Source organism: Olea europaea, chromosome 4 (assembly GCF_002742605.1).
Source record: "Olea europaea var. sylvestris chromosome 4, O_europaea_v1, whole genome shotgun sequence".
Classification (NCBI taxonomy): Eukaryota; Viridiplantae; Streptophyta; class Magnoliopsida; order Lamiales; family Oleaceae; genus Olea; species Olea europaea.
Genome location: NC_036240.1, coordinates 143415 through 147997, shown reverse-complemented (window position 1 = coordinate 147997; position 4583 = coordinate 143415). Strand labels below are relative to the sequence as shown.

The following is a 4583-nucleotide window of genomic DNA, read 5'->3' as shown; positions in this document are numbered from 1 at the left end:
ACATAAATCAAAATTAGGAGATCAAATTCAGTAGCCTGAAAGCAGGCTCCAAGATTATGGACATAGGGTCATGTCACTATTACTCTACACAAATCACCAGATCATTATTCATTATTAGAAATTAAGAAAAAGAATAGTGGAAGGAATCCACTTGGGGCTAAATAAAAACAAAATAATTGTTCAGCCTCCCAATATTTAATTGTACTATGTTGGTGGCACTTTAAGTTCCCGTTGAGCTCTCATTAAATTAATTTTTATTTTTTTTATTTCTTATTCTAACTATATATAATCTTTCATGGAATAATATTCCACGTCACCAAATGGGCAGGGGACAATTTCGCACATTAGTTTAGTACAAACTTAAGATTAACTTTGCACAAAAATACTCACTCTTTTAGACTTGACAAAACATACTAATGAACATTATTATTATTATTATTATTATTTTTTTTTTAATTTTACAGAAGTTGCAAATACTCATCGTAGACTTTCTCAAGCATATTTACATCGTCGTAAAAATCTGAATGATGGATTAATGGCAGGTTGAGAAAATCTTGATCATCACCATAAACTCCAACTCGATCATAATTTTCATCTTCATCTAATTCGAACAAAGGACATGGCACATACGATACTTCCAAAATTGCACTCTCCTTTTCCACATTATTATCTCCTTCATTTGATGATGAACCAGAGCCACTCACTACTAAACTGTCACAGCCGTTCACTGAAGAAAACCGTATGGGTTTTGGTAAATAAACAGTGGTTTTAGGAGCCGCCTTCTCAACTTCCGTTTTCGTCTTCTTTTTCGATGCGGGAGGGGTTGACTTCTTTGGTTTTGGTAAATCTTTGTGGGGTTTAGGTTGTATTCCGGCATTATTGAGCTTCTTAAGGAGGTGGGTATTCCAGTGGTTTTTGATCTCATTGTCCGTTCGACCTGGCAATCTTCCGGCAATTAGTGACCATCGATTGCCAAGGAGTGAATGAAGCCTAATTATTAGGTCTTCTTCATCAGGAGAAATGTTTCCTCTCTTTATTCCCGGCCGGAGATAGTTCATCCATCGCAACCTGCAACTCTTCCCACATCTCAATAGCCCTTCACCCAAAAATTTTCAAACTATTAGTGCTCGTTTGGTAAATTACACAGTATGCTTAGCACTTTGTAATAAAAATTGACATTTCTTTTTCTCGAAAAAGAAGAGGGGATTGATTTCTTTACCAGCTTTCTGAGGAAGAGATCTCCAATGGCCTTCACCATGTTCTTGGATGTAATTAGCTAGAAGAGTGTCTTCCTCGGTTGACCATGGTCCTCTCTTCAACCCAACTTTAGAGCAACAAGGGGATCTTCCCATTTTGCCTTTTGTTCTTCAATCCAATTCTGACAGATAAATATATATATATAGTACCAGCAGCCACCCAGTGGGTGTGAGAGAGCGAGAGAACAGAGAGGAAACCCAAGACCGAAATGGACCGGACAAAGAGTTAGATGCGTTTTGTGCCCCTTAATAACCCACGCAGCTCCTTCTTCTTCTTTTTTTTTTTAATATATAATAATTTGCGAATTAAATATTAAAGGTGATGCTACATGTATATCAAAGTGTCCACCCCGATATCTACCCCTCACATGGTGGGGACCTAATTTGAATAAAATATGATTTATCCGAAGTGAATCCCCCTCCATGTGAGGGGTGAACACCGCTTGATATACAAATAGTATTATCTGAATATTAGTTACATATGTTGGCATCAATGAACAGTGTAATTCCACTAGTTCTAAAATAATGTAAGATTGGATCTCATCCACGTTACAGGAACCTTAATGGAACACACAACTTTGTTCATGACTATTGAACCCAAATTGGCTGCTGAATAACTCTTTTTAACATTTATTGGGGATAGTACAAGTGTCTTGATGGCGTTTATTTTTGTAGACCAACTTATATAAATGGTGGCCTAACTTTGAATGAGATTTTAAGGGGTTCCAAACTTTTGTTCGTGTCAAATTTGATGGTTTCGTGTTGGTCTCATTCTTGACATAAAGAGAGCCCGAAAAAAATACCATAGTTAGTTTGCTCAATATTGAATGACCCTTGATAAAATTTACGGTATAAATTTGTAATCTTTTAAAATCAATGAAACAATTTTTGACTTCTTTTAACATTTATTGGGGCTATTACAAGTGTCTTGATGGCGTTTATTTTTGTACACCAACTTATATAAATGGTGGCCTAACTTTGAGTGAGATTTTAAGGGGTTCCACACTTTTGTTCCTGTCAAATTTGATGGGTTTCGTCTTTGTCTCATTCTTGTTAGTTTTTTTGACATAAAGAGAGCCCGAAACATACTATAGTTAGTTTGCTCAATATTGGATGACCCTCGATAAAATTTACAGTATAAATTTGTAATCTTTTAAAATTCAGTGAAACAATTTTTGACTTATTTACATTATACAACTAAATAAATAAGTTAAGGCAGCCAGCCTAGTTATTGATGGATCAAATAATCCTTATATAATTAGTTTTGCATTGGGTTGCAAATTGTTTAAATAAATATATACTGATTCTAATTTGGAGACATGTAAATATATACAACTCCGAAATCTCATAGAGCTTAAATTATAAAGTTAAAAGTTGGTACATCAATATCAGTTTTATCAATAAAAAATTAATATCTTCTGTTGACAATTTTTTTTCTTTCTCGTTCTCGATGCCGATGCATCACCATGTACCTAACTTGGCTGACAATTTTGTGTCCTTTTTTTTTTTAAAAAAAAAAAAATTATACGGCCCATGTTAACTGCATGAATAAATAATTCCTTCACATCTAAAATGTGTAACTTCTGCGATACTGTATTCAAACACTGCATTCACACTTTTTTATCCTGCTTATTTTCTGTTGCGTTTACATGTCCAGTAAAATGTGATGTTTAAAATGAAGTTCGACAAACTATAGATATATTGCTTCTGAACGTATTTTTAAGTTTAGTGGAGAATATATTGTTCACACTTATTAATTAGAATATTATTTGTCGACAACTGTAATGAGACCTATTTATTAATGTATATATAGCTAGGTCTGAATTTATAAGAATCTCATATTTGGATTATAAGAGCCTGTTTGGGAGTGATTTTTTTTTCAAAAAATTGATTTTTTGATCGTTATTTCACTATTCCAGCCGTTATATTTGACTTCTTCTTTCACTGGTGGACCCCACTTTTCTTCTAACGGTCAAAATATCAATTCTTAAAATCACTCCCAAACAGACTCTAAATATCTGAATTTTCAGTTTAATGTTGAGTAGATCAAAATAAGGTTTCAATTACTAAATAATTTAAACTAGGCCTAATTGTTAAAAATACTTATATAATTGAATTGCTAAGTTGACTGAAAACATTTTTTTTTTTTTTTTTTTTTTTTGAAGGGGGTGTTGATGGAAAATATTTATTATCAAATATCTTCCACGCAGGGGATTTTGAGTGTAGGGTAAGAGGTCAGAGCATTTATATTTTTGACCTTTTAAAATTATAGAATTTTGAGTTATAAATGTCCAACTTGATTTGTTAGTTATTTTATAGCTTTCATCAAATTAAATACCATAATTGATGTTTGATAACCTTAAAAATAAATAATTTTTAATTTTTAAACCTTAACTTGTATACATGGAGAACATGTATATTGTGTAGGTGCACCACCAAACATTCCCAAATTCTAAAAAGAAGTTTTCAACTCAAAAATGGAAGAAAAAAAAAAAAGAAAAGAAAATAAAAACTTAAATCTATATTTACGAGTATACTTTCTACAGATTTCTCATGTAAGAATCAATATCTTCATTTAGGTTGGCGTAACATAGAAAAAGAGTGCAACAAAGAAATACATATAACTTTTGCTTACTCTATCCTCTAACAAAAACTTGAGTCGAGACAGTGTAAGTGCTTATTAGTTGAGAAAAAAATAGGTTTTTAGTTTACTTGGTCAGTTGGTCCATTAGTTTCTTTCCTAAATTTATTCATCATGTTTACTTCATTAAAATACAAGGAATGTCGAGAGTGATCAATTCTTACACACTTTTCTAGGATTTTATTTTTATTTTTATTTTTTTTATTTTGAAAGAAAAATCAATTTTGACAACATGGAATAATAAAGTAAGTTCAACACACTGGATCAAACAAGGAAAAATCATTAGCTTAATTAATGTTGAAATTGTTGTTCGAAAATTCAATGGAAAAACGAAGTGGAATGGAAGTGGAACAAAAGTGAATTGGAAAACCAATCGGAGGCCCATTACATGTGCCATGTGACCGCAAGGCACTTTGGGCATGCGGTTGCATGTCCATCACCCGGAATGGAAGCCCAGTTTCGGGTACTCCATGTGACCGCATGAAGTTATACCATGCGGTCTATTGTCGATTTTATCCCGTAAGTGAACGGATCGTAACAAGTAGTAAAGTGGACCTTTTGAGTCCGGATTATCGTTCCCACGAGGACTGTACTTTTAATGCCCAATTTATTATTTCTAACTTCTATTTGACAAAAATAAACAAAAACAATGATTAAATGTGATTTTTATTCTAAATACTTAAAAA

At 32.8% G+C, this 4583-nt stretch overlaps 1 protein-coding gene across 1 annotated transcript; it reads right to left on the bottom strand.

The window, feature by feature from the left end:
- Positions 1–411: 411 nt before the first annotated feature.
- On the bottom strand, positions 412–1471 carry LOC111393160 (transcription factor MYB8-like). The gene is made up of 2 exons (XM_023018552.1): positions 1220–1471; positions 412–1096 (listed from the first exon to the last, which is right to left on the bottom strand). Exons 1-2 carry the CDS (start codon positions 1350–1352, stop codon positions 459–461), a joined length of 771 nt encoding a protein of 256 aa, XP_022874320.1. The 5' UTR covers positions 1353–1471; the 3' UTR covers positions 412–458.
- Positions 1472–4583: the final 3112 nt, after the last annotated feature.